The 27,273-nt window shown below is 51.4% G+C and overlaps 11 protein-coding genes and 2 non-coding genes across 13 annotated transcripts; 9 read left to right on the forward strand and 4 right to left on the reverse strand.

Annotated features, from left to right (window-relative positions):
* Positions 1-195: 195 nt before the first annotated feature.
* On the forward strand, positions 196-2,523 carry BDQ94DRAFT_158660 (putative MFS transporter; the record flags this gene model as incomplete). Its single annotated transcript, XM_026768983.1, has 8 exons — positions 196-270; positions 378-476; positions 666-667; positions 755-962; positions 1,029-1,220; positions 1,297-1,361; positions 1,423-1,863; positions 1,938-2,523. The coding sequence occupies 8 exons, from the start codon at positions 196-198 to the stop codon at positions 2,521-2,523; spliced, it is 1,668 nt and encodes a 555-aa protein (XP_026627753.1).
* Positions 2,524-2,650: 127 nt separating this feature from the next.
* BDQ94DRAFT_14892 (uncharacterized protein) lies at positions 2,651-3,316 on the reverse strand. The gene is made up of 2 exons (XM_026767278.1): positions 3,030-3,316; positions 2,651-2,822 (listed from the first exon to the last, which is right to left on the reverse strand). Exons 1-2 carry the CDS (start codon positions 3,275-3,277, stop codon positions 2,813-2,815), a joined length of 258 nt encoding a protein of 85 aa, XP_026627754.1. The 5' UTR covers positions 3,278-3,316; the 3' UTR covers positions 2,651-2,812.
* Positions 3,317-4,029: 713 nt separating this feature from the next.
* On the forward strand, positions 4,030-6,171 carry BDQ94DRAFT_140808 (lysophospholipase). The gene is made up of 3 exons (XM_026765702.1): positions 4,030-4,895; positions 4,948-5,087; positions 5,136-6,171. The coding sequence occupies exons 1-3, from the start codon at positions 4,086-4,088 to the stop codon at positions 6,046-6,048; spliced, it is 1,863 nt and encodes a 620-aa protein (XP_026627755.1). The 5' UTR covers positions 4,030-4,085; the 3' UTR covers positions 6,049-6,171.
* Positions 6,172-6,235: 64 nt separating this feature from the next.
* On the reverse strand, positions 6,236-7,407 carry BDQ94DRAFT_169053 (zinc-dependent alcohol dehydrogenase family protein; the record flags this gene model as incomplete). The annotated part of the gene is made up of 3 exons (XM_026771208.1): positions 6,236-6,410; positions 6,463-6,820; positions 6,891-7,407. The coding sequence occupies 3 exons, from the start codon at positions 7,405-7,407 to the stop codon at positions 6,236-6,238; spliced, it is 1,050 nt and encodes a 349-aa protein (XP_026627756.1).
* Positions 7,408-8,170: 763 nt separating this feature from the next.
* Positions 8,171-8,431, forward strand: BDQ94DRAFT_169054 (uncharacterized protein; the record flags this gene model as incomplete). Its single annotated transcript, XM_026771209.1, has 2 exons — positions 8,171-8,310; positions 8,371-8,431. The coding sequence occupies 2 exons, from the start codon at positions 8,171-8,173 to the stop codon at positions 8,429-8,431; spliced, it is 201 nt and encodes a 66-aa protein (XP_026627757.1).
* A 159-nt stretch (positions 8,432-8,590) lies between these two features.
* BDQ94DRAFT_177586 (GMC family oxidoreductase) lies at positions 8,591-10,924 on the reverse strand. The gene is made up of 6 exons (XM_026772943.1): positions 10,719-10,924; positions 10,290-10,672; positions 10,210-10,239; positions 9,275-10,151; positions 8,717-9,218; positions 8,591-8,660 (listed from the first exon to the last, which is right to left on the reverse strand). The coding sequence occupies exons 2-6, from the start codon at positions 10,670-10,672 to the stop codon at positions 8,614-8,616; spliced, it is 1,839 nt and encodes a 612-aa protein (XP_026627758.1). The 5' UTR covers positions 10,719-10,924; the 3' UTR covers positions 8,591-8,613.
* A 1,667-nt stretch (positions 10,925-12,591) lies between these two features.
* On the forward strand, positions 12,592-13,775 carry BDQ94DRAFT_177590 (sterol desaturase family protein). Its single transcript, XM_026772944.1, has one exon. The coding sequence runs from the start codon at positions 12,600-12,602 to the stop codon at positions 13,647-13,649; it is 1,050 nt and encodes a 349-aa protein (XP_026627759.1). The 5' UTR covers positions 12,592-12,599; the 3' UTR covers positions 13,650-13,775.
* A 16-nt stretch (positions 13,776-13,791) lies between these two features.
* BDQ94DRAFT_14917 (ketopantoate reductase family protein) lies at positions 13,792-15,235 on the forward strand. Its single transcript, XM_026767324.1, has one exon. The coding sequence runs from the start codon at positions 13,999-14,001 to the stop codon at positions 15,028-15,030; it is 1,032 nt and encodes a 343-aa protein (XP_026627760.1). The 5' UTR covers positions 13,792-13,998; the 3' UTR covers positions 15,031-15,235.
* Positions 15,236-15,831: 596 nt separating this feature from the next.
* On the forward strand, positions 15,832-18,004 carry BDQ94DRAFT_140815 (MFS transporter). Its single transcript, XM_026765703.1, has 3 exons — positions 15,832-16,346; positions 16,420-17,538; positions 17,595-18,004. Exons 1-3 carry the CDS (start codon positions 15,922-15,924, stop codon positions 17,866-17,868), a joined length of 1,818 nt encoding a protein of 605 aa, XP_026627761.1. The 5' UTR covers positions 15,832-15,921; the 3' UTR covers positions 17,869-18,004.
* Positions 18,005-18,145: 141 nt separating this feature from the next.
* Positions 18,146-18,229, forward strand: BDQ94DRAFT_t112. The gene has a single exon. It is a non-coding gene; the product is annotated as a tRNA-His (tRNA).
* A 531-nt stretch (positions 18,230-18,760) lies between these two features.
* Positions 18,761-21,438, forward strand: BDQ94DRAFT_14938 (putative poly(ADP)-ribose polymerase PARP). The gene is made up of 6 exons (XM_026767371.1): positions 18,761-19,068; positions 19,128-19,241; positions 19,291-19,560; positions 19,611-20,456; positions 20,510-20,592; positions 20,641-21,438. Exons 1-6 carry the CDS (start codon positions 18,999-19,001, stop codon positions 21,208-21,210), a joined length of 1,953 nt encoding a protein of 650 aa, XP_026627762.1. The 5' UTR covers positions 18,761-18,998; the 3' UTR covers positions 21,211-21,438.
* Positions 21,439-22,037: 599 nt separating this feature from the next.
* On the forward strand, positions 22,038-27,144 carry BDQ94DRAFT_177594 (cytochrome P450; the record flags this gene model as incomplete). The annotated part of the gene is made up of 8 exons (XM_026772945.1): positions 22,038-23,629; positions 25,238-25,392; positions 25,452-25,581; positions 25,638-25,829; positions 25,895-26,046; positions 26,106-26,347; positions 26,423-26,694; positions 26,763-27,144. The coding sequence occupies exons 1-8, from the start codon at positions 22,098-22,100 to the stop codon at positions 27,142-27,144; spliced, it is 3,057 nt and encodes a 1,018-aa protein (XP_026627763.1). The 5' UTR covers positions 22,038-22,097.
* Positions 24,109-24,180, reverse strand: BDQ94DRAFT_t121. Its single transcript has one exon. It is a non-coding gene; the product is annotated as a tRNA-Ala (tRNA).
* Positions 27,145-27,273: the final 129 nt, after the last annotated feature.

Raw genomic sequence — 27,273 nt, forward strand, 5'->3', positions numbered from 1 at the left:
TATCGAGCGTAGACATGGATCACCCCGTCCGGACGGACCGCGTTCCAGTCCCCGCTGCTGTTCGCCAGTATCTTGCCGTTGAGTTTTGGGCCCACGACGACTCATCCTCCGGTGATGGGGATGAATCTTCGATCGCCCGAGAACGTCACGCCAAAGCCGACCGCCGGGGCTAGGTCGACCTATGAGTTAAGGAATATGCGAGGAGTGGAAGAGTTGGCATCGGAAAATAAGGACGAGACGAGAAGCGGCCGCCGCAATCTGGGAGGAAAGGTCAGCAACTGACGAGGAGAAAAAAGAAAACGGTCGTGATGTCTCTCCAAGGAGGCTTAGCTTCTATTCTTTAGCTAGTGCTACTCCTCCATTGCTGCGCGGCCTAGCAACATTTTCGGGGAGGCGGGGAAAGATCGGTAGACTCAGCTTTAAGCCCTCCGCGCCGGGGTACCCCCGGATCCCCGCAGTCTCAGCTCGCCCACGGAGTATAATGCAGTTCTTGGCTCTTGCCTGGAGTACGTAGTACGTACGCCAGTTAACACTTGAGTCTCCAATCGAAATTGTCGCGCCCATCTGCCCCCTTTGGCATACAACCATCTCCCCCTTTCTTTTTGTGTATGGCCGCTGGTACTAGCGACGTTGCCTTAAGATCTGACCTAGTCTGCTCTCGACAGGGGTCCGCTTCTATACCATTCTTCCCTACCCTATCAGTCTCTTTCTCTTGACTGACCACCACGGCAACCTGAACGATGCCTACCCTGAGCCATCGGGGTCTTCAATTGATCTCAATCCCTACGGATGATCCGGGTGATCCTCTTCGCTGGCCCAGCTGGCTCAAATTGTCTGTCATACTCTCGACGTCCTTGGCCAATTTTGTCTCCAACATGGGTGGTGCTGGATTGTCCGTTGCCGTCCCGGTCTTGATGCAGCAGCTCCAGCGTTCCCAAGAAGAGGTAACCCAGCTACTCACGGTACGCAGTTCATATAACCTGGAAACCCACGGGTATAAGCACAGTCTCCTGACTTAACCTGAATAGCTTAACTTTCTGTTCCTGGGCATTGGCAATATCTTCTGGGTCCCGCTTGCGGTCAAGTTTGGCAAACGTGCATCGATTATATCCTCGATGCTGCTTCAGGCAGGGGCCCTGGTGTGGTGTGCGGTAGCTACGGGCTATGACAGCCTCTTGGGCGCAAGATGCGTTCTTGGATTTGCTGCTGCTGCTGGCGAAGTAAGAAGCCGCTCCCATAAAGATTTACCTAGTCTTATCACCTGGATACCCCGAATTGACGTTGGATGATCTATAGAGTATCGTACCCGAGATCGTTGCTGATATATTCTTCGTCCACGAGCGTGCTACGATGATGGCAATGTGAGATTTTGGACCCTTTCATAGTACACCACCTGTTGAGACTTTTCCTGATTTTATATAGCTATGTTGTCTTGATCTCTGGAGGCTCAGCCGTTGGCCCCTTAATTGGAGGTTTTATGGTAGAGTACGCCTCGGGCACGTGGCGGTCATACATGTGGCTTTGCTTCGCGCTCGCCAGTTTCAATATAGTGCTCTTGGTCTTCCTCTTCCCGGAATCGACCTTCAAGCGACCGGAACCTTCTCAGGAACAGGAGTTACAGCCCGTCGCAGAACACAAAGAGACTACGAGTTCATTCATCGAGAATGCCTCAGCTGCAGCTCCAGAGGACTCCTATACGACCCACACGCCCCCATTCAAGGGTGTCCTTCGGCCGTTCCATTACAATAAGGATGCCAGCTTTTTCAAGGCAGTGATCTCGCCTCTCAAGCTGTTGGTTCATCCGTCGGTCTGTTGGGGCATCTTTACCTACGGCATATCTCTAAGTCCGCAAATCATTATGATGTACGTGCTCCTATGAGAAACTCTGTCGCGGAAAAAGACCAGCGCCCGTGCTAATAACAGATACATTATAACAGCTTTAACTTCTCCGCTCTGCTAGAAGCGCCGCCATACCTCTTCCGCTCCGAGTATGTCGGTCTCATGGAAATCGCCGCTATTGTGGGATTCCTACTAGCATGCTACGGCGGTGGCTACCTATCCGATATCGTAAACAGAATTATTGCCCAACGCAGCAGCAGTAGCAGCATCCGCCCCGAACAACGCCTCATCTCTCTCATCCCAGGAATGGCCATCGGGCCGGCAGGCTGTATCCTGCTCGCGTTTGCCTGCGGCCACAAACTCCACTGGGCCACCATCGCGGTTGGCTTCGGAATGGTCTCGTTTGGGACCGTGTATACACCCAACATCGCTCTTACGTACATCGTGCACTTGCATCAACAAGATGCCGCGAACTGTCTTGTCTCAATTAGCTTGGTCAAAAACCTGGTGGCATTTACGTTTCTGTATGTTGCTGTGGACTGGGTTGAGAGGGAGGGTTACGTGCAGGTTTTTATGATCATGTTTATGTTGAATGTTTTAGCTCTTCTCTGTGCGGTCCCGTTGTATTTTCTGGGACGGAGGAAGGACTTGAACGTATATAATGGGATGGAGGGGCGTGCGTAAGTCAGATGTGGAGAGATATACATCTTGCGGTTCTTTCAATTGCACCGGTCTTATGTGTAAAATTGCTGCACCATAGACCGTGTTATTGCTAATAGAATTACTCACAAACCCACAGCTAAGCTTCTCGTAGGAGGCTAATCTGTCCATACGAAGCATACAAGCTGTAGAGTAAGATAACATGCGTGCACAACATTGTTTGTCGAGTGGAAGGCCCGGCGATTTGAGTATCATAAAAGGGCACCTAGATAGATCGGTACGACACTATTAAACGGCAGCCTCATTTGCTCGTTTACATCCTCCTAGCCGCTCAAAAAAGCGTGTGTTAGTTTGCCTCCCTTTCCTGGGCTTCGAGTAAAGAAAACAGTATGCAGCGTGAGATCGTGGTCAGCCAGACAAGTAATAAACAAAGTGTCATGCTTTGTGGCAGGGGTTTGGTGTGCCAGAGGCTGGAAGGGGCGGTGATATGCCGATTTGTGTAGCACCTAGCCTTCTAAAACACCCCATACTTTAATAGGAGGGCCCAGCACATCGTCTGGGTGCGAAATGATTTACTCCCTTCTGCGGGGAAATCCGCCTTTGCCGCGACGCGGAATATCCCCCCAGGGTATGTGGACTGTAAAGACTCATGAATATTAAGACTCTGGTCCTTCTTCCGCACGGTCGCGAACGAGGCTGTGTCCTTCAGGCATGGATACGGGAACAGTCGCAATAGATACTCTTCTTGCACTCGAGGATAATAATATGCCCGGAGCATAACACAACAACAATGCTTGTTGGGCGACGCAAAATTGAGATTCCTCGTAGGCAGCAGGATTGTGTTTCCGTAGGTAGCCGTAACGCCCCGCCTCCAAGCTTTTAACAGGTCCAGGCCAACTCAGGGTTCTTCTGATTGACCACGGATACATAATCCACTGGCTGTGCAATTATAGACCAATGGAATGTCGTGTTGATACCTGTTATTTGACACTAAGATGACATGTCGATCGAAGCTTGTGTTGGTACCCGAAACAGTATGGTTTGCTGGTACCATAGGAGGGCTGTGAAATGCCTCAATCCCTAACCAGTTATTATTCGATGAGGTCATAGCACTAGCTATGCAGATCTGCTCAGCCCGAGTGGATTTGTTGATCGTGGCGTCTTTACTGTGGATGCGAGACAACGAATCGCAGACTGTAAAAACCCGTGGCTGGTGAGCTGTCCGCATTACTAGTATGGATGCGAGGAACAGCCTGCGCAGCTAAAGCCTGTAGAACAAGAAACTCCGAAAGAAGAAGTATCTACTGCGCATATACTACTCTCCAGGGCTGAATCCGACTCACGACTAGTATATACCCGTTTAGGAAGGCCTTGCGGGGACCGATCACAGCTGGGCAGAATGGCTGGCCTTGAATGCTATATGCTATACAGACAACAACACCTCGATCTGAAAATAGTATCCAGCTTGTTTAACGCATGATGTCATATAATTAAATATATATATAATGATCGGTACCTTCCAGCCATAACACCAACTTCAGCAGCAACAATTTCATTTCTCTTGCAGTCCCAAAAGTCTCGTTGCAATGCTGTCGCTTTTAATATCAGCAGCAGCTGCCACTCTCGCATCTGCCCTGGAACTTCCCCAGGGTTATTCCCCGGATCCTGTCTCTTGCCCAACAAATCTTTCATGGATCCGACCGGCAGTTGCACTCAGCAGAGATGAAGCGCAATGGGTTGAAGGGCGGAAGAATGTCATCCTGGGCTCATTAGACGCATATTTGAAACGACTCAACCTGGACGACTTCGACACAGACGAATACATATCGCGTCTCAACAACACCAGTCAGACCCCAATCATGGGAATGGCCATCAGTGGAGGAGGTTTCGGATCCGCCTACACCGGGACTGGTCTAATCCGTGCTTTGGATGACCGTCTTCCCGCAGCCAACGAGCAACGTACCGGTGGACTTCTACAAAGCATGACCTATCTGTCTGGTTTGTCTGGAGGATCCTGGCCCGCAGTGTCCTTCCCATCATACAACTTTCCCACCGCAGACGAGATTGTCGATTACTGGAAACCGGAGATTGACCGATTCTTCACGGTCACGAACACCTCTGCTGAAGCTGCCACTGGAAAGGCCATCTTTGAACAGATTGCTACGAAGTACCTGGCTGGCTTCGAGGTAGCGCTAAGTGATTATCTAGGACGAGGATTTGCGTACGAGTTCATTCCCGGACAATCCGGCGGCCTACACACCACGTTTTCGGGGATCCGGAATCTAAGCAATTTTATCAATCATCAAATGCCGATGCCTATCATTCATCTGGCTTCAGTTGAACCGGAAGATGCAGAGTACTACGACCTTTTGGTGCCGTCATCTAATGGAACGATTGTAAGTAGTGCTTCTTCTCGATGAACTACCAGCTCCAGCTAACGCGGTCTAGTTTGATTTGACTCCCTTCGAATTCGGCGCCTGGGACGGAGACGTGCATGCATTTACACCCACTGAGTGGCTCGGAAATCAACTATCTAACGGCATTCCGGTAAACCAGAGCAAATGCTGGAAAGGATTTGATCGATCCTCGTAAGTAATCTATGGCCCCAGCCTCGCACGCTTCTAACTTCATCCCAGACTTGTCATCGGCACCTCCGCCGACGCCTTCAACTTCTGGTACCTCGAAAGCGTCTCCAACGGAACCCTTGGCCAATTTGCCAAACGTTCCGCCACTCATGAGTCCTCTCTCACCAAACGATTGTCCCAACCTGCCAACCTGAACGCACTCGTTGACGCCTTCCAAGAGACCTTTGATCTAAACCTAACCAAAATATCCTACTCGAAATTCCCCAACCCATTCACCAACCTATCCCTCTCTACCGGTAATACCCACAAATCCTCAACCCTAAACCTCGTCGACGGCAGCGAAACAGGCCAAACAATCCCCCTCTGGGGCCAGATCCAGCCCGCGCGCAACGTCGACTTCATCATAGCCTGGGACGACTCCCAAGACGCAGACCCCTACAGCTGGAACAACGGCACAAACCTCTACAACACGTACCTCGCCGCCAACGCAACAGGGCTTCCCTTTCCGATAATCCCATCCTCCAGAACAATGATGAACCTTAATTACACTCTCCATCCACAATTCTTCGGCTGCGACGCCAACCTCACCACCACAGGCGACGACCGCGCCCCCATCGTGTTGTACATGGCTAATGCGCCGTATAGCGCATACACGAACTTCTCGTTCTGGCAGACGGAGACGAGTCGGGAGCAAATGGGGGAGATATTCGTGAATAGTTTTGATATTGTTACGCAAGCGAATGGGTCGTGGGATGGGGAGTGGGCGGAGTGTATGGGGTGTGCGGCTGTGGAAAGGAGTTTGGCGCGCGTGGGAATGGAGAGGACGAGGCAGTGTCAGAGGTGCTTTGAGAGGTATTGTTGGGATGGGACGCTAGATGAGAGGGATCCTGGGGTGTTGGATCCGACGTTAGTTTTGGATCCGGGGATGAAGTTTGGGTTGTGGAATGCTACGAATCCTTATTGATGCTGGTTGTAGACTTACAGGTGGAGGCTGGTCTGGGAGAGCGTTGTATTTATGTGATATTTGGCAAGTTCACCATATAGACCCAACTGATCTTGTTTCGCTACGAGGCGGAGAACCATGTCCCAACATAACTTCATAAGTGGTAGAAATGAATTCCGGATCTTCCTTTCGGACTCAATATTCTTCTCTAAAGACGCAGCACAACTTTCCCAACCTGCTTACCCTGCCAAACATACTCAACAGCCTCCTCAGCTTGCTCGAACGGAAACACCTTATCAATAAGGTCATCAAGTAGCGTCTGTGAAGCCGAGAGCGCCTCACAAAAGTCCTCCAGATCGAGCTTCGAGCCCGCATTAATGCCCCTTTCCAGGTCAGTCAAGTCCGAATTTCACTATTCGGCATCATAACACTCACCTAAGGTTGATCCTCCGGTCAATAAGAGTCGGAACCAGTTCGCGCAGCTCAGATGGATCCTGCTTTCCAAGATATCCCACCTGGCTGACCACCCCTCCACGGCGAGTGCAGCGCATACTCTTGACCAGGGAGCCCGTCCCCCCGTTCTCCACCACCAAGTCCACGCCAACACCACCAGTAAGATTCAATACCTCTTCATCCCACTCTGGTATATTCTTATAATTAACCGTCAAGATAGCAGAACCAGCATACTTCTCCTTAATGGCCTGAAGCTTCGCATCGCTCGACGACGTCAGAATCACACGCAGACCAGCCGCAAGCGCCAACTTCAGCGCAAACATACTGACGCCTCCGGTCCCTACCACATTCATAAGTATTCCTTCCCTTCACACTCCAAGAACACCAATCATAGAGACAAAAACACTCACCCTGCACCAAAACCGTCTGCCCAATCCTCATCCCCTTCAACGCCGACCACGCCGTAACCCCCGCACAAGGGATCATCGACGCCTGCACCCAATCCAAATAAACAGGGAGTTTACACAGCACACTCTCATCATAGACGATATAATCCGCCATCACCCCATCTTCGTCGGCAGCGAGCCACGACCGCTTCGTCGCACGCTCTGTTATCTGCTCGGTGTCTGTAATCGGCGCCGCACGATCCCCAACAGCCAGAGTCTTCACTTTCTCTCCTACGGCAATTACTTCTCCGGCAGCGTCGTTGCCCAGGATGCCGTGCGGCAGGACAGGCCATGGGTTCCCGCCATTGGCGATGTTGGCGTCACGATAGTTGAGGGCGACGGCGTGCACGCGGATCAGAACTGCCGTGGAGGATAGTGGGAGGGGGAGTGGCTCTGTTACAATGTTCACTTTGGGGGTATGGGGGGTGTAGTCGTCTGTTCGGCGGACGGCGCGACGGTGGGTGATTTGTGCGTGAGACATCTTTTTCTTTGGGTGGATTTAATGATGGATGGTGTATCTACGGAGGGTGTAATGATTGTTTATACGGACTTATGTGTTTTTTCTTCTGCTATGTACCCCGCGTTCTGGATGCTTTTGGTTGTGGTTCGGATGGGACAGCCGAGCCGATGGGAGCTTATGAATCAATCCATGAATGAGGTTTCCGAGATCCGACATCCGAGACATTAATCGGGTGTTGGAATATGTTATGCTCGGGTTCTGTATGAGGCTAAATGTATGGATCTGAAATTATATACTAGAATCACATTTGTCTCGAACGTATATATCCTCGGAGACTAGGGAATGTGCTTTAGCCGTCACGACAGGTTCACCCGGGTAGCCTGCCATTAGCCCGCGATAACTATTCGTAAACAGAACCAGCACGGCCAATTTACCCACACAGCATCATGCTAGTACCCTTGACGTCAATTCTAATATAATCTTATCGCAGCGCTATAATTTGATAACTATCTCCTCAGAGTCCAGCATTCTATCCAGTTTCTGGAAGTGCCAGACATCGTCATATCCACGTTAACTGATCAGCCGAGATGATATACAAATGATGTATTAGTGGCCATTGTCAGACACTCCGATCTGTATATAAACACCACCTCTGCCAAGCAAATATTCTCTCATCAAGATAATATTCACATAAAAAAACAAATCTTAATTGATTCTAGAGCTCATAACGCACACAACTCTTAATACCCTCCACCTGTTACTACCACTCAACCGCTTCTTCATCATGGCCGACCAACCCCCCATGGGCCGCGACTTTATCGATGCAAAGAACGTCGACCCCGTCGACCACAATGACCAGACCGATCCCGAAGACTCTGCTAGCCAGCCTCGTTTCCCGGGCCCCGGTTCGAGCACGACCGCTCCGTCTACCTCGAAGCCGCATTCGAACAAGTTGTTGAACAAGCTGGATCCGCGATACGATAGCGATGTTTTGGAGTCGGAGAAGCAGGAGAACGAGAAGGCGCAGCGGAGGGGATGGGATTGAGTCTGCTTTGATGATGGATTGTCAAGATAGGAAGAGAGGATGATGGCTTATGATCATGTTTACATGTTTTTGAATTTCTGATGTTATTATACTCGTACATAAATTATGATACTATGTTATATTGTACAATATATGAACTTAATAATGTAAGACCTCAAGGTAATTAGTATGGAAAGGTAGAATCACGCCCCGTTGATAATCTCGTTGGCGATCTTCTCCGCAAGCATATCTGTTCCGCGTCAGTCTCTGACCCACAGTTAACCATCAGGTAAAAGGTAAACTTACAAACAGTAGACTGAGGATGTCCCGGCGGCAAGAACGGGAAGGCAGATGCATCCACGACTCTCACACCTTGGACTCCATACACCCGAGCCTGACTATCCACCACCGCCATCTCATCATCCGACGTGCCCATCTTGCACGTGCAAGCAGCATGCCACAGCGTCATGACATTATCCTTGATCCACTGGAGGGTCTGCTCGTCCGACTGTACCTCCAGACCAGGGTTGTACTCATTGCCAATGATGACTGGCGCCATGGCCTTGCTCTGAAAGGCCGCGCGAACACGCTTAAACATGGCGACGGCGACCTCCTGGTCGGATTGAGTGGCGAGCCAGTTGGGGTTGATGACGGGGAGGTCGTCGGTGTCAGCTGAACGGAGTGTGATGTTGCCGCGAGAGGTCGGGGTGATGAGCACCGCCAGCATGGAGGCGTACTGGTAGCCGTCTTCGGGCTGGTTGGTGAGCAGGTTGGACACGTTGCCCATGTATCCAGCGCCAGAGATGTACTATACAGTATTAGCGTTCCTATAGTATGAAGCGCGCATACAAGGTATATACATACCTCCGCTTCAGGCCAGTCACTGGGAAAGGTAGCCAGTTGCTTGGTGGTCTGGCTGCTGAATGCACTACGCAGAGCCGCCGGGATCTTCTCCCAGGCCAGGTAATCCGAAATCGGGTTGGTTAGAGGGCCGTTGCCGAAGCCGACCATGTTGATGAACTGGCCGACGATACCTAGAAAGTCATTGGCGATCGCGGTGAAGGTCTGCACGTTGACGCGATACGAAGGCGCAAAGAACGGATGATCCCACATGTTCTGACCCACGCCCGGACGGTTCGCCACGACCTGAATACCGTATTCCTCGAGCTGGTCTTGGGGACCAACTCCAGACACCATGAGCAGCTGGGGAGACTGGAAGGCACCCGCAGAAACGATGACTTCGCGGTTAGCTTTAATGGTGTAGATGTTGCCCGCGGAGCCCTTGACTTGCACGCCGGTCGCCTGTTTCTGGTTGTTGAAGATGATCTTCTTGGCGAGGGTGTTTGCATACGTGGTCAGTGTCGATGGTTTGTTCGCCAAGAATGACTCCTCAGAACTACTCCGGACCTCGCCGTTGGGGTCGATGGTTGATGCGCAGTACTGGCCGCCCATCAGTGAGCCCAGGTTGAAGTCCTGCGTCTCGTTGATGCCAATGGCTTTCATGCCGAGGTCCATCCACGTCGAGAAGGGCATCGCGTAGTTCGCGTACGACACCTTCAGCGGACCACCAGTGAATTCATAGGCACTGGGATCATAGCCAGCAGTGGCATTCTTGGCCCTGATTTGAGTGTTGGGGGGAGTGAATTTCACGCTGTTCTTATAGAAGGGCAGTGTCTGGTCGAAGGTGTAGCTGCTATCGTTGACAGCCGTGGCCCATTGCTCCATGGACTCGATGGTTGGCCTGGCAGTCCGTTAGAGGACTCTATACTGGGTTGTTTATAATGAAAGGAGCGACAAACCGTTGATAAATCATAAAGTTCATTGCAGAGCTGTTCAACTGCGTTAGCTTTGTCCTTTCTGAACGATATGCACCACTTACGATCCACCCCAGCATTTCCCCCGAGCATAGTGAATGGACCGGCCATTCGCACCGGGGACATTCTCTGCGACAAATCCCCAGTCGTGGGCAGCAGCAGTTTCTGGATCCGACCCAACTGGAAGCACGTCCGCAGCAGGCACCTCGGCCACCGACTCGAGTTCATATGACCCTCCAGCCTCAATCACTGCGACTTTGAAATTCTTCTGCGCCAGTCGAGTTGCGATAGTGTTTCCAGCCGTACCGCCACCTACGACCACATAATCATATTCCGAATCACCAAACAGGCCACGCTCGTCGTAGTTGTGCGAAAGAGGGTCAGGATTGGCAATGGTCCCGGTGACCATGCACTGTAAAGCGAGTGACAAGAGAACGCGACGGATCATCTTAGAAGATTAGTATCCGAAATTAGAGCGCTCTCAAGGGACTTACAATGAGTGACAGAGAGGAGCGACTGGGGTAGACACGTAAAGAACGACGCGCTTGGCGGGGAATGTGTACATTCCGTCGGCATCAGGGGTTAAGTATGCTGCATGATTCCCCTTCAGTCCGACCGAGCTGAGGTGCTACCCATCATTTCGAACTAGGTTTCACCTGCCTGACCCCTGTCCGAGTGTATGTTTACAATCACGATTAAGCACACGGACATATGGTTCCTGGTGCCAAAATCGGGTCAGGATGAAACGGCCATCCGGGCGGGTGGAGATCTCCCGGTCGGAGATGCAGTTCAATCAGGAATGGCCGCCTCATTAATCGGGCGACGGGCGCAAATTTGGGTCGCCCACATGGCTGCTCCAGCAATAAATAGTATAGCTGGTCGCTTGGTCAAAACCTAATGTTTATTGCTCCTGAGTTCTGGTCTGGTTATATTGGGTCTACTGCGTTGTTTGTTTTCCTTCCGGTCGGATGATGTGTTAGGGTTCAACGGTAGTCCGTTATAACAGCTTTCTTGCATTGCATTACCGTCTGTTCCGAATGATTATCTTGAGATGAGGATCGTCCGCAAGACCATGATTGAGATGGTATCCTCTTCTGTTCTTGTTCGAATAAGTGGTCAAGGAGGGCACCATTTCCTTCACTGAAATATCAGGCGTGTAGGCCAATAATCACCCCTGTCTTGAGCAGATTCCCATATCGCTATTGTGGTGACAACCCAGAGTCACATACAATGACCTTTAGATTGTGTTGAATGGTAGTAGATATAGTATAAGCCTTGCAAATGAAGGTGTAAAAACAGTGGGATCGGTCATGCCATCGATGCGTTGGTGGCGCCTGCGCTTTGTTTATGCATAAATCAGCATGTTATAGGCCCACAGTTCAGCCATCAGTACACCATAATGCTTCTAGATGGACGAGAAGTTACCAAGTATCGAAGCGATTCCACACATTTCCCTAAATTTCGAGATTTGCCCTTGCGGACTACTTTTTACCAGGGGCATGCTCAGGTGCCTTGCCAGTTGCCAATCCCGAGGCGGCTGCCCAGCCTTCCCAATGCGGTAATGGTCGCGAGCCACTCTGCTGCAACTTGACGTCCTTGTCACATCTCCTCAACACCCTCATTGACTGGCCTATCCTCAAACCTAGTTGCCATATCTTCCGATGCGCAGCCGGGATGTAGTTTCCTGCAAGGATCTCACCAAACGCACTGATGTTCTCACGAGCAACCAGAGACACCATTATCCAGGATGATTCCTGATGACTACGACAGATTATAGAAGACCCCCGGCAGGCTGACAGGCTGACGAGATAACGTCAAGCCCCAAGAGGAGCCATGTGTAACGATGAGATAAGATGACATACAATTAGGAGGCACCATCTCATCAGCCCCGTGGCAACTGACCAAGTGGAGAGAGAGGGCATCACATATCGATCAATGGCCGCAATCAGGCTTCACAGCCGCATGCTACTTCATCCCAACATTCCAGAGACAAATCCGAGGCACACTTTATTCCCAACAAGAAGCGACCTTCATGTGTCAAGGATCCTCAGTTGAGTCAAGCGCTGAGCCGTTACTCCAACCAACGACGGGCCTTCTTTTCGAGGGATCTGCAAAGCCGCGGCGATTTCCCCTCGTTAAGCGGCTTAACGAACCCCCAAACTTAACCCGTTCAGAACATCTGATGCCCACATGAACCACTCCCCGGATTCTCAATCACATGCGATCAACATGAGGAACTTGCCTTTGCGTTCGGAGATGGCCTCCCGCTGCAGTGTGAAAATCCCGGTCCTCCAGCCCTATATAGCTATCCCACCCCCTCCTCACCCCACAGGGATATCCTCGCAGATGAGTTGACCACCACCCTACCTCCCATCATGAGCGGTACACACCCTAATCCGAAGGATTCGATGAAGTCCACCTGGCGCCGGCTGGATCGCGCCGAGTGGACCATCTATCACTGGTTCTACGAGATCCTCGGTGTGCACCCCGAACACCTCGACAAGGAGGTCCCCGTGCACCAAAAGACCGAGAAGATCCCCTACATGAGAACATGGTCCCAGCATGTTTGGATCCTCTACCACGCCTTCATCCCCCTCGCCGTCCACCACGTCTACGTCTCCTACACAGGCCAGAACTTCACCCCCGTGGGCGCCTTCTTCTTCTACTCCATCGCCTTCAAGCTCATCGCCATCCACCAACTCCAAGTCATGCGCCGCATGGGCCACGTCCTCGGCTTCCTAGACGGCGACCAGCACGGCCGTGACGGCGTCCCGGACGTCGGGGTAGCCAAGGTCGTCCGGTCCCTGATATCGACATCAACCTTCCGACCCATCATGACCGTCTTCCTCAGCTACCGAGTCAGTCAAGCACCGGCACAGATGAGCTGGGGCTGGCTACCGCTCGAGATCGGGCTATACGGAATCATCCTCGACTTCTGGTTCTACTGGTACCATCGACTGATGCACGACGTGGGCAGTCTCTGGAAATATCACCGGACGCATCATCTCACCAAACACCCCAACCCGCTTCTCACCCTGTATGCGGACACGGAGCAGGAGTTCTTCGATATCGCAGGCATCCCGCTGATGACGTACTTCAGTATGCGGCTGATGGGGATGCCGATGGGGTTCTATGAGTGGTGGATCTGTCATCAGTATGTGGTGTTCACGGAGTTGGCGGGCCATAGTGGATTGAGGATGCATGCGTCGCCGCCGTCAACGCTGGATTGGTTGTTGAGGTTGGTTGGGGCGGAGTTGGTTATTGAGGATCATGATTTGCATCATCGGAAGGGGTGGAAGAAGAGTCATAATTATGGGAAGCAGACTAGGCTGTGGGATAAGATCTTTGGAACGTGCCATGAGCGGATTGAGAGTCGGGAGGAAAATGTGGATTATGATAATACGGTTAGGATGCCGATCTTTTAGTGTGTGGGGGAGTAGCAGGGAGGATTGTTGGGGATAAACGTTGTATTTATGGATGATGGGAAGTTTTTGTGATTTATTGTCCATTTTGCGGGAGTTGTATATAATGATGATGTTTATGGGATGGAGAAGTTATGAATATAATGCCTTGTTTTGTTTAAGATACCATCCAGACTCGACATGGGGTGCAGGAACTAGATAGATAGTCGATAGAAAATCAGGGGCACTGCCCCGCATGCCTCCGCAAGCGAAGACCACCAAAATAGCCGCGCAGTCATCACATCCCAGTGATCAGATTCATCAACATTCCAAGCTTCCATCGGATCGCATCATCTGATTAGCATACTGCACAATGGCATCCCAGCGAATTCACCTCATCGGACTAGGAAGCATTGGGACTCTGATCGCTCACTCGCTTCGCTCCCTCCCCGCACCCCCGCCCATAACGATTTTACTCCATCGCGAATCAGCGTACCAAGACTTTGTCTCTGGGGGGAGCAAGCTGCGTCTCCAAATTGGAGAAAACGGGCCAACACAAGAGACCACCGGGTACGACGCCGAACTCCTACAGGGGGAATCACCCATCCATCACCTAATTGTAGCGGTCAAGGCGAGCGCAACCATCCCCGCTCTCAGATCGATCCAGCACCGGCTCGGACGGCATTCCGTGATCTGTCTCTTCCAAAATGGCCTAGGGCAAATCGAAGAGCTCAATGAGCGCCTATTCACGGACCCGCTTACACGACCGACCTACATGTTTGGCATTATGCGCCATGGGGTCTACATAAAAGCGCCGTTTGAAGCCGTGCTGGCGGGGCTGACCGGATCATGCGCTCTGGGGATCGTCAACAATGACCAACAGGCATCCCCATTATCTGCTTCTTCGACAGTATCCGCCCAATCTCGATTTCTCATTAACCGGCTGGTCGAAGCACCGATCGTCCGAAGCTCCGAACTGCCATGGATGGAGCTCCACCAGGCCCAGCTGCTGAAACTCGCGACCAACTGCGTGGTCAATCCACTGACGGCATTGCTGGACGTGCGGAACGGCTCGCTGCTAGCTAACTCCGAGCTGCAGGAGATGCAACGTCAACTTCTCCAGGAGATCTCGCTGGTGTTCCGTCGTCTTCCGGAGTTTCAGGGTCTGCCCGATGTGGAGGAACAATTCTCGGTGGCCAGACTCGAGGAGCAATTGATCGGGAACATTGAGAAGACGGCCAGTAATTCCAGCAGTATGCGCGAGGATGTACGAGCAGGTCGAGCGACAGAGATTGCATATATCAACGGATGGATAGTGCGACGGGGCCAGCAGTTGGGGCTGGACTGTCCTACGAATCGGTGCCTGACCCAGCTAATTCTGGCTAAGAGTAGCCAAGGGCGCTAAGCCGGCGAGAATTTGGTGTGGGAAGGGGGCACTGGGTCCAAATCAAACAAGCATAAGCCCAGCAGGCTGAATGGCCCACAGTCCGTTTTCAGTCCGCGGTATCAGGGTTAGACCAGCAATAAACCAGCACTCGCTAGATATCTACTACTCTGCTTCTCATGAGCATACTAGTATGCCACAGATCCAGATATGTCTTGGATAAATGATAGTCAGGGGTCATTGATGGATCGTTTGTCCAAATTGAGCAGTGTGTCCTTCAGCGTCAGGCACCTGGGGGCCATTGGGCATGGCGTCCACTACTAGAAGCGGATCGATAGTACCAGACTGGTCTCGCGGGCGGATCGAACCAGGCGAAAATTCTATGCAAATCCTGCAAAAAGATTTGCAGGCCTGACTAATGACTCGTGCGCATGACGTCAGGGAGGCGGAGTCTGGGGCTTGGCGTTCGAGGGGCTCTGCGTGGTGTGCCTCAGGCCGAGATCACTCTACCCCTCAGAAATCTGGCAAACATCAGGAATATCCACGAAATATGCCATCCGCTCATTCAATTGCTACCAGGAAAGTCATATACACCCCGTTCAAGCAGACTTCCGCCTGGGATCTCCTCCTGGCAAGCCCCCGATGATCATTCAATCGGCAATCGCAATGAGGAATGGCAGCCGTTCGCGGTGGGTCTCCCGAGTGCAGGACGGATAAATCGGATGCTGGCCTAGGGTGCCACAGCAGTGGAGGCAAGCAAGCTGTTTTCGTTTATTATTCAGGCTAGACCCCCATCGCTCAGCCTTTGTCTGTCCCTGTTGGTCCCTTTGCGTGCAAGCACATCCTGTTATCCCTGGCTTCAGGGCCCGTCGTCCAGATCAGACCAGATCCTGCTCCCTGCTGGCTGCCAATATGTCTCCCATCGACGAGCAACTAGAGATGGCGGAGGTCGATGCTCGGCCCCATACTAATGGCGCGAGCAAGGAGGAAGGCCTCGAGAGGCCATCATCCTCAGGTACCACTGGCTCGACCGGTTACAGTAGCTCGCTTGAATACAATCCCCAGCTGCACACCCTTCATTCGCGGAACACCGAAATCGATCTAGAGCGTCATCGCACGGCCACTTCCCATGCCCTAAGCAGGATCGAAACCCAGCGGCTTCAGCATCAGTTGACCGTGGGTGAAAGTGTCAAGTCTCGCGCCTCCCGCACGCCTTTGCCTCGTATGGGCGCCAACAAGGATTACCCACCACCTCTTCCCGATCGCGAGGACTACGTCGTCGAGTTTGACGGTCCAGAAGATCCTTTATACCCTCAGAACTGGGAATTGGGGACGAAGTATGCCTTTCCAACCCTGTCGCGCATGAAAGACATGTTGGTCGACCGAATACTGACTTATGTTCTCGCCTAGGATTTACATTAGCGCCATCCTCGCCTTCACCAGTATCTGCAGTACCTTCGATTCCGCTATCTTTAGTTCCTCTACCACCAACGTTGCGCGGGTGTTCGGTGTAGGTATTGAAGTCGCCACCCTGTCGAGTTCGTTGTATATCTGCGGTTATGCGTCCGGTCCCCTGGTGTGGGCACCCCTTTCCGAGCTGAAGGGACGGAAGCCACCCATTGTAGTGGCTATGTTGGGATTCGGTATCTTCAACACCGCTGTTGCCGTCGCCAAGGACCTGCAGACGATCATGATCTGTCGCTTCTTCTGTGGTGTCTTTGGCAGTTGTCCGCTGGCGGTTGTGGCTGCCGTTTTCTCCGATATCTATAACAACCGCACTCGTGGTGTTGCCATTGCCATGTTTTCCAGCACAGTGTTCTTGGGTCCGCTTCTGGCTCCGTTTATCGGTGGTTTCATTAACTCGTCGTACCTGGGTTGGCGCTGGACCGCCTACATCCCCGCGTTCATGGGTTATGCCGCCTTCGTGTTGAACATGTTCTTCCTGAAGGAATCCTATCCGCCGATCATCCTGGTCTCGAAGGCTTCAGAACTGCGCCGTCGCACCAAGAACTGGGGCATCCACGCCAAACAGGAGGAAATCGAGGTTGACTTGCGGGAGTTGCTGGTGAACAACTTTTCCCGTCCCCTTCGGTTGCTCTTTGGCGAGCCATTGATTCTGGCGGTGACGATTTACCTCAGTTTCATCTATGGCCTGTTGTACTGCTTCTTGACAGCCTACACACTCGTCTTCCAGGGCGTGTACGGTATGTCTGCTGGAGTTGGCGGATTGACGTTGTTTGGCATGGTGGTCGGTTTGTTCATTGCGGCCTCTTATATCATTTTCGCCAGTCGCGGGTACAACAAGAAGTTGGAAGCGAATGGGGGCATTCCCGTCCCTGAATGGCGTCTGCCGCCTGTGATTATCGGCGGTGCGCTCTTCGCTGGAGGACTATTCTGGTTCGGTTGGACCGGATTCACGAAGAGTATCCATTGGATTGTACCCACACTGAGTGGATTGTTCACTGGATTTGGTCTGTTGATCATCTTCATCCAGTTGTTCAACTATCTGATCGACACCTACCTTATGTTGTAAGTTGCCTTGCCTTATTCGTTGTTAATAGATTCTGTTCTAACCATCATTCCAGTGCCGCATCGGCTATCGCAGCGAACACCTTCTGTCGTTCCCTAGTGGCAGCCAGCTTTCCCCTCTTCTCACGTCAGATGTTTAACAACATGGGCATCCAGTGGGCTGCCACGCTACTGGGCTGTGTGGCGTCTATCCTGGTGCCTATCCCGGTTGCTTTCTATTTCTATGGTAAAAACCTGAGGAAGCGGAGCAAGTTTGCGCCGTTTTATGACAAGGTTGCTGAGTCTCATGCGGAGGATCCAGTGGAGGAGAACGGAGTCGCGGAGCACTAAACGCTTCATTAATAAACAAAAGTTTTGCATATAGCTATGTGGGCGGTTGCATTTTCTCATACCCTGTACATCATTAATGTTAATGTGGATAATCAGAAGACAAGTAATGATCAGACGCGCGTCCAATGTTTCCCGGTAGTTCCAGTCCTGTGATGTTCGGTGTTGAGATGTTGTTGGCCGCAGATGCTACAAGACCCAGTGCTTGCTTATTCCTTTACCGCCATTCTTGCAAGCTTCGCTTATGTAGGCAATAAAAGCGCTGGATTTACGTAATCAAGGTGCTGTAGTGTAGTGGTCATCATGAAACGTTGTGGTTTTCCGCAGCGCCGTTTCGACCTGGGTTCGATTCACAGCAGCGCCAAAACTGGCGACTGGCTTGATTACTTCTTTTTATATTTTTTCCTCTAGATTAGCGACACTGTCGTGCTCTATCCCCCCTTTCCCTTTTTTTTTTATACTCATTGCTCCCATTGTACGTGTTACACTGGATGTTTTTGCTCAATCGCACAATATATGCTAGCTGGTCTTCATCTAGCCATTTGCTTAATACTAGGACGGCTACAAGCGAGACTATTTTCACTTCGCATACTTATAGTCGCAGCTTTGTCTTGCTATTGCGAGAGTCCTTGCTGCCTAATAATAAACCAGACCCTGAATACACACACACAAAGCTAAATAAACTTCCAGGGCCTCCTCCGCACAGGCAGAATCACGTACACGGCTGGTGCCTGGAGGCCCACTCAAGCTCCGTCCAATCAAATCACAACTGGTTCGGCAATTCCCCCAGAGCTCAGGCAGCAGCAGCCACGGGAGCCTCAGGCTGGTGGATTGCCGTCAGAACAATATCACCTCCCAGTAGATCTCCGCCTCACGCTCACCTCTATATAATGATGTTTGTCCCATATTTCTGGTCCTTCTTCTATAAGCATCATATCATAAGAGCCTTCCATCATTCGTGACTACTCTCCCACGCCTCTAATTATCCTGACTGAAATCTGACGACATAATTGCTCTTGTCCGCTACTCCGCTACTCACACTACCTATCATCTCAATTCTAGGGGACCTTTCCTCCACTCACTCCCATAGTCTAATACTTAGCACACTCACACCCCACATTTCACTCATCACCATGACCGGCCAAGCTTTCAAGGGCTTGGTCATAGCCGTTGCTGGGTCTTTTTCCGGTGGCTACAAACAAGGTGAGCATGTCTGACGTTACTGCCAGAAGCCACATACTGATTTTACTCACTTCAAATAGCAAATCTGAAGACTATCGTCCAGCGTCATGGGGGGACGTTCAGCTCAGCAGTGACGGAAGATTGCACTCATCTAGTGACCACTCAAAGGGAAGTGGACAACAAGAGCGTCAAATGTGAGTACCAAGCAGAGCCCTGTCTACACCTTCTGCTGACAATGCTTAGACACGCAGGCTCGCAAGGTCTACACCTGCAACATCGTCTCCTTAGACTGGCTTGTTGAGTCAGACAGTGCAGGAAAGAAGTTGGATGAGAAGAAATTCCTGATGGGCTCCGACATCAAGAAAGACGATGAGCCGGAAAGTCCAAAGAAGCGCACCCTAGAACAGGCTCTGGGAATAAACGAGGATGGCACTACGAAGAAGCTCAAGGACGCACAGACGGTCGGCACCAAACAAATCAATGTTCCTGTCGATGATACATGTCCTCTGCGATGTAAGAGGCACCGAATTTGGATAGCCTGAAGGGAAAGCTAACATGAATAGTGACCTTCACCGTGTACATTGATTCCACAGGCCTCATCTGGGATGCGACACTCAATCAGACGAGTGCGACCAACAATAACAACAAATTCTACCGCATTCAGCTTCTCCACAGAAACAACGAATTCAGAACTTGGACCCACTGGGGCCGGGTAGGCGAACATGGACAACATGCGTTGCTGGGTGGTGGCGGCTTAGATGAGGCAGAATATGAGTTCAAGAAGAAGTTCAAGGACAAGTCCGGCTTGACCTGGGAGAATCGCTTGGATCCACCAAAGAAGGGTAAATACACCTTCATTGAAAAGAACTATGAAGAGGACACGGAAGACGAAGACGAGGACGAAGACAAAGTCGTCGCGAAGAAACCCACCAAGCCCAAGGCAGAGGAAGTGAAATGCACCTTATCAGCACCCGTCCAGGACCTCGTGTCATTCATCTTCAACAAGGATTTTTTTCAGTCCACCATGGCTTCCATGTCCTACGACGCTCAGAAATTACCCTTGGGGAAGCTGAGCAAGCGTACTCTCCAGAACGGTTTTCAGGCACTGAAGGATCTGTCAGAGCTTATTGCTAATCCTGCCCTGGCAAGTACAAAGTACGATACTAGCTTTACTGCTGCAGTGGAGCATCTCAGCAACCTATACTTTACCGTGATTCCGCATGCATTCGGACGCAACAGACCCCCGGTTTTGAACAACGACAATCTGCTCAAGAGAGAGATCGAATTGCTGGAGGCATTGACCGACATGGAAGTTGCGAACAGTATCATGAAAGATGCCAGAAACACCGATACAGTCCACCCTCTGGACCGTCAGTTCCAGGGCTTGAATATGCAAGAGATGACGCCATGTACGTCTGGTCCCTGTAGCCTTGCCCCTTTGACTAGTACTAACTCTAAGCAGTGGAACACACATCTACCGAATTCATCGAGCTGGCCAACTACCTCAACCAGTCTCGCGGTCACACCCACGGCGTTCAATACAAGGTTCGTATCTGATGCACCATTTTTAATGAACCAAGTTAACCGTAACAGGTCATAAACATCTTCCGCATCGAGCGCCAAGGCGAGAAAGACCGATTCCAGTCATCCATGTACTCCAATATCAAAAACTCCTGTCGCCGTCTCCTGTGGCACGGTTCTCGCAGCACCAATTTTGGTGGTATCTTAAGCCAGGGTCTACGTATTGCACCGCCCGAGGCCCCCGTCAGCGGGTACATGTTTGGCAAAGGTGTCTACTTTGCGGACATGTCGACCAAGTCAGCGGGTTACTGCTTCTCTTGGGGGAGTGGAAACAGGGGTCTGCTCCTTCTTTGTGACGTTGAGGTCGGCAATCCCATGTATGAGCGGGACACTGCAAGCTTCAACGCGGGCCAAGAAGCTAAAGCGGAGGCCAAAATTGCCACCCTTGGTCGTGGTCGCTCGATCCCTGGTGGATGGAAAGACGCTGGCTGTGTCAATGAAGATCTGAAGGGGGTGTTGATGCCCGATGTGCGGATGCCGACTACTAATTCTAACTCGAGGGGCCTGATGTACAATGAGTACATCGTGTACGATGTGGCTCAGATCCAGCAGAAGTATCTGTTCCATGTCGACATGCGGTAGACCTGTTTTTGTTCTGGATTTTGGACTCGTGGTATGGCGCATATATCAGCTTAGCGGCGGCATCTGGGGCGGGTTATGGCGTTCAGCGAATTCTCTGGATTTAATTTATGATTTACAGGCCCGGAGTTAGGGGGCTATGTTTTAGCTGACGCACCTGCATAGCTAGCATATCATATGGCAGGCTCGATCGAGTATAAGAATATGAAATGAATTGTTCTTAGCTGACAATTATGAATCATCTCAAGACAACGGAGCAACAGGGGCAGGGTCAATTCTGTCTGGGATCCATCTCAATATCGAAAATCATTCAGGAGAAAGAGGAGGAAGATAGGGCACGTAGGCAGCAGCAGCAAAGGATCTGGAGGTGCCTGGCTACAGTAAATATCTCCACAAATTATGATCCCCGTTACAAGTTAGGTATGCAGTCCAGCCAACACACGATCGAGTTTGTTGACTAGGGCCCACCGACGATCCTCCTCCTCATCCATAGTACTATCTCCACCGACGATCCTTTCCTGTGAAGACTTAAAAGAAGGCTGCTTATCCTGCCGAGATAGGCATTCGTAAGAGGAAAGCACTCTGAAAAGAACAAGCAAAAGACAGCTAGATTAGAAACTTTAACAAGAAGAAAAGCACGCGTGCGGTTCAGTGAGGGGTGGATGGGGACACCGCATAGAAATACAAAGGAATACATTGAAGAATCAGTCTTATTGGATGGCCTTGGTCTTACATGCATCTGTCCCAAAGCCGATTCCAGCCTGCATGAGAAGGATTCGGGCGCTTATAAATGAGTCGGGGTTACCGAGCATTTAAGAACTACTACTCTCCATCCCCTCACCCACATCCCTTACCGCAACCCCGCAAAGCGAATCTCATCCTCTCTCATTATGCTGGTCTACCTTACGAACTTCTTCATAGCATGGCTCGCCTACTTTTGGCAGCCGAAGCAACAACCCTGCAGTAGTTTAACCCTGCCACATATCCCCGGGGTTGACATCATATCCATGACGCGCCAAGAGGTCCATAACTACAGCGTAGCAGCCTCCCCGCCATACAATCTCGCAGACGTACACAATCTTGACTTCTGCAACGTATCCGTCACTCTGACTCACCCTGGTGAAGATGACACCGTCTCCGTCTCTGTCTGGCTCCCCCTAAACAACTGGAACGGCCGTTTCCAGGCTACTGGTGGCGGCGGCCTCGCAGCCGGAATCATTGGCTTAGCACCAGCTCACCCAGTCAGCCAGGGCTACGCAACAGCTGCTACCGATGGCGGACTAACCTTGAATGGAACCAGTAATCCCCAGACGGGGGCCTGGATTCTGCGCCCCGACGGTTCCATCAACACTGCTCTGCTACTGAACTTTGCCCATCGCTCGATCTATGACATGACTATCATCGGGAAGACTCTCACCGAGCGCTTCTACGGATCCCCGCCAAGATACTCCTACTGGAGCGGCTGCTCTACCGGCGGCAGGCAGGGATACTTTGCTGCAGCAAAGTATCCGAATCTCTTTGGTGGAGTTCTCGCCGGTGCACCGGCCCTCAATTTCCCACGTTTGATCGGGTATATGTTCTGGCCGCCGGTGCATATGTTCCATTCCGCAGCGCCGCCACAGTGCGTCTTTGACACCTTTTGGAAGGCAATTATAGACGAATGCGATCCACTTGATGGAGCCACGGACGGGTTGATATCGGATTACAATCCACAGAGCTGCCCATTCAATCCCGAAACACTTGTTGGGCACACGGTAACATGTCCAGAGATGGGCTCAGATTCCCCAGTGACCATCACAGCCCAGCACGCCACCCTCGTCAAGCAAATCCTGCAGGGCCCCGATCTACAAGATCACCCCAACCTCTGGACAGGCCTTCCACCGGGCGCCTCATTCCGCGGAACGGCAAACACACAAGCAATCAACGGATCCATCGTCAGGCCCGTCCCCTTCTTCCCCATCATCGGCTGGATTAAGAACTTCGTTTATCGGGACCCGGACTACAACGTATTCGACATGACCTTCGATGACTTCAATACCGCCTACCGCCTCACGCTGGACGGTTACAATGGCATTCTCGGATCGGATGATCTCAATCTCTCTGATTTTCGTCATGCAGGGGGGAAGCTATTGACCTGGCACGGGTTGGCAGATGAGTTAATTCCAGCGTCGTGGACGAATGCATTCTGGGAGGGGATTGATAAGAAGGACGGTGCGGATGTGGATGAGTTCTATCGGATTTTCCTTGCCCCTGGGCTGGGACACTGCTCGGCTGGGCATGGACCGAAACCAATTGATCCATTGGGCGCGTTGGTGCGCTGGGTGGAGGAGGGGATTGCGCCTGATAGGTTGAGTGCGGCGGCTGTCAAGGCGGATGGGAAGGAGGTGACGAGGGAGTTGTGTCGGTATCCGGCGACGCTGGTGTACGATGGGCATGGGGACGTGAATGATGCGGGGAGTTTTTCGTGTAAGCCTCGGGAGGGGTGAGGGCTAGGAAGTTATATATATAGATATATACTACGATTGTAGTGGTATTTGTGGGGCCTTAGAAATGGGAACTTAAGGACTAGCTTAAGACTGATTGAGTTGGGATCTAACGGGATAGAAAGATGCTTTCAGGATTGGATGTTAAGAGGCGTTTCACGAATTGGCTAATTTCGGGCTTCAATTTAGTTAGCATTGAATGGATTTACAATAATGTGCTGGGACACATACTGATACGACTTACTTTGACCACAGAGCTGCGGCATTGAAACAAGAATCCTTAGTAATTGGGGAGTATGAAGGAGTAGCATGTCTGGGTAGTGATGGGATGAAGCCTCGATCGTAGTGACAATCTCGGGAGGAGTGGATACTGCAATGGCAAAAGGCAACAACAAAGGAAAAAAAAAAACACAAAAAATGGAGCTGCGGGGAATCGAACCCCGGACCTCTCCCATGCTAAGGGAATATTATACCACTAAACCACAGCCCCATTTGATGAAAGACAGGGGTCTACTTTTGCTAGATAATCTCTGCTATACTAGCAATCCAATGGTCCGAGGTGACAGGTCGTCGTGGTGTTAGAAATCCCACATGAGGGATGGACAGTTGGTGGTCATGGATTCCTTAGTAGAATATGCTTGATTATATGGTTTCTTAGACTGTTGTTGACTGGGATGTTTGGGTGCGGACGATGTCGAATGGCATTGTTCAGGTAGGCAACTCATCCAGCGGAAATATAATCCTCGTACCCGTGCTGGCTTGCTCGCGAATTAACCAAGGTGAAAAAGAAACAACATTCCCATTAGAAGCACACTATCCACCACAGATCTACAGTTCAACGCCCTCTCATAGTGCCGAAGTCTGTTGTATAAGCACCAGCGACCGATATAGCCATAATAATGATGCCTGCCCCTCGATCATCGGGGAGAGTGAAGAGAGCCGGCGACATGACCAACTTGTGGTCCAGTACCAACAAGTATGAGACGAAGATACGTTGATCCATACTCACTGCTATTCAAGTGCAGAGCACTCGAGCAGTTCTCAATTACACCACGAACCAGCGAGAACACCGACCTGCCCAGCCAGAGATCCTCACCACTGCGGGGAAGCAGGGTAAGCATCAGCGACAGACAATCCTGCGACAAGACTCAGCTCAGCCACCAAGAAACGCCCGACAATCACAAGGTTCCACACCTGGCTTGCAGAAGCGACCGTAGCAAGATCACGATGGCGTTCTGCAACCTTGATCGGAGGCCGCTTGTCCATGCCACACCAACCACAACGCATACCCGAGAGCTGAGCAGTTGAACTAATGCACCATCCATGCAGCATCTCTGATCGATTGTGGAAGCGATAACGCAGAGACCAATGAAAAATAAATTAAATATGCAACATCGGCACAACCCCTCCTCTAGCTGCTCTACAGTATAAAGCAGACAGAGCTCGCTCTGCTAGCCCACTTCGCTCCTTGATGCCGTTATGCTCAGCTCCCCAATCGCCACCATGCTAGTCACGATGTGGACGGGGGCTTTTGTTGCCTTTACCAGTGTATATATTTTCTTCGCCTTTTTTACCCGCAAGAGCAAGCATCCGCCTCTACCTCCCGGTCCTCGACGGAAGCCCATCGTGGGTAATCTCTGGGACCTGCCCGATCCAAGCCAGCAGGATTGGCAGCACTGGCTGAAGCACAAGCATCGCTATGGTATGACTGGGTGTTGAACTGACTTGGGAATGTGTGGCTTCCTGTCTGACTGCGAAAAGGCCCAATTAGTTCACTCAGCATCATGGGCCAAACCATCATCGTCCTGAACGACGCCCGACTAGCGGTGGAATTACTCGAGTCACGATCGTCGATCCACTCCTCGCGTCCACAACAACACTTCGCAGAGATGTAAGCCAACAAGACCTACATAAGCAGGACCGCAGATCAACTAATCAATTGTACAGGGCGGGTTGGAACAACGTCCTCGGAGCGGTGAAGCAGTCCCAGCGCTTCCGAGCAACGCGCAAGAACCTGCATAGGGAGATTGGCTCCAACGTTTCGGTCGCTCGATTCAATGAAATCCAGACAGCGGAGGTGGGTCGGTTTCTACTGAGGGTGCTGGATGCGCCGGATAAGCTGATGAAGCATATACGCAAGTGGGTCGAACCACCTTCCCCCCATAACTCTTCATCGATCGCGGAGACTAAAGATTGACCACCAGAGAGGCGGGCGCAATCATACTAAAGGTAGGGTATGGATATACCATCGAACCGCATGATCAAGACCCATTGGTTGATCTGGCCGACAAAGCAATGATGGATTTTTCGATGGCCATGCTTCCAGCCACATGGGCAGTGGACTTTTTCCCACCCCGTAAGCCATACCCCGCAGCCATACAGGGACAAGCCAGACTAATTGGATTATCAGTAAAGTATCTTCCATCCTGGTTTCCAGGCACAGAATTCTATTGAAGATCGCACAACGCTATCGAAAGAATGTCACGGCATTTAGCGACATCCCATACGCATTCGTGAAGGAACAAATGCGCACTGGCCGCTTTGTTCCCTCTTTTCTCTCCAACCTCCTCGAGAGCAGTGACCTAGAGCCTGGATCCGAAGAAGAGAACACGGTCAAGTGGTCGGCTGGATCGCTTTACGCTGGGGGTGCAGATACGGTAAGGAGTGCTTGCTTTGTGCATGATCCGATCCGACATGCATACAATGCCTTAGTACTAACAATTCACCAACAGACCGTCTCCTCCATAGCCAGCTTCTTTCTCGCAATGGCCCTCTTCCCCGAAGTGCAGCGCAAGGCGCAGCAGGAACTCGACACGGTGATCGGAACAGATCGACTGCCGCAGTACGCGGACCGGGAACATTTACCTTATATCAATGCGTTAGTCAAAGAGACGTTCCGATGGCATCCAGTGGTACCCATGAGCCTCACCCACACCTCAACCGCCGATGATGTATGCGAGGGATACTTTATCCCTAAGGGGTCATCAGTTCTTGCCAATATATGGTCAGTCCCCCCTCTCGCCCTATGACCCGTACTTCTTACCACCAATTAACACCAGTGAAATCATATAGGGCATTCACCCACGACCCAGCAGCCTACCACGACCCCATGACCTTCAAACCCGAACGATTCCTTGGCCCAAAGCCAGAGCGAGATCCTCACTTCCTTGTATTCGGGTTCGGTCGACGAGTCTGTCCGGGGCGGACTCTGGCTGATGTGAACGTGTATCTCACTGTCGCTCAAGCACTTGCTGTGTTTGAGATCTCGAAGCCAGTGGAAAACGGGAAAGTTAAGGATGTTCAGCCGGAATTTCTGCCCGGTGTCATCAGCCATCCTGCGCCGTTTGATGTGTCTATTCGGCCGAGGAGCGCGAAGCATTTGGAATTGCTTCGGTCGTTGGAGCAGAAGTATCCTTGGGAGAAGAGTAATGCAGAGGATCTGAAAAATATCTAGTATTAGGGTGGGATGGTGGTGGTGAAGATGGATTCATGGTTGGGGAAGCCGGGATAGTGGTGGCTAGGGATGTTGTATATAGACCGAGAAGAGATTATATCATATTTATGGCCCGCTTAGAGCAAGCGG

The sequence above is a fragment of the Aspergillus welwitschiae genome (assembly GCF_003344945.1).
Source record: "Aspergillus welwitschiae strain CBS 139.54b unplaced genomic scaffold BDQ94scaffold_11, whole genome shotgun sequence".
Lineage (NCBI taxonomy): Eukaryota > Fungi > Ascomycota > Eurotiomycetes > Eurotiales > Aspergillaceae > Aspergillus > Aspergillus welwitschiae.